Source organism: Buceros rhinoceros, unplaced genomic scaffold (genome assembly GCF_000710305.1).
Source record: "Buceros rhinoceros silvestris isolate BGI_N320 unplaced genomic scaffold, ASM71030v1 scaffold24266, whole genome shotgun sequence".
Classification (NCBI taxonomy): Eukaryota; Metazoa; Chordata; class Aves; order Bucerotiformes; family Bucerotidae; genus Buceros; species Buceros rhinoceros.
Genome location: NW_010418433.1, coordinates 2171 through 2456, shown reverse-complemented (window position 1 = coordinate 2456; position 286 = coordinate 2171). Strand labels below are relative to the sequence as shown.

At 64.7% G+C, this 286-nt stretch overlaps 1 protein-coding gene across 1 annotated transcript in view; it reads left to right on the top strand.

Annotated features, from left to right (window-relative positions):
* Positions 1-9: 9 nt before the first annotated feature.
* The window catches only part of GBA (glucosidase, beta, acid), a gene marked incomplete at its 3' end in the record, with an annotated part of 1890 nt that continues 1613 nt past the window's right edge, over positions 10-286 (top strand). Inside the window, exons 1-2 of the mRNA XM_010138560.1 lie at positions 10-114; positions 176-222. Coding sequence (XP_010136862.1) covers positions 10-114; positions 176-222 — 152 coding nt within the window. The remainder of the gene's footprint in view (positions 115-175; positions 223-286) is intronic.

Sequence of the window (286 nt, the reverse complement as noted above, 5' to 3'; positions counted from 1 at the left end):
CGCGCCCCCATGGCCACCCCCTACTTCTCCGTCCGCCTGTACACCTACGCTGACACGGAGGGTGACTTCGAGCTGCAGCACTTCAACCTGACAGAGGAGGACACGCAGATGAAGGTGAGCCCTGCGGGGGGAGGGGATGGGGAAGGGGAGCACCTTCTCGCTGATGGGGAGTCAGAGGACGCTGATGGTGAGTCAGAGTGCCCGGCCTGCTGCCTGCTATGCCCACGCTGGGGCACACCTGGAGATCTCACTGCCATCCTGGCTCTCCCCAGATCCCCATCCTCCG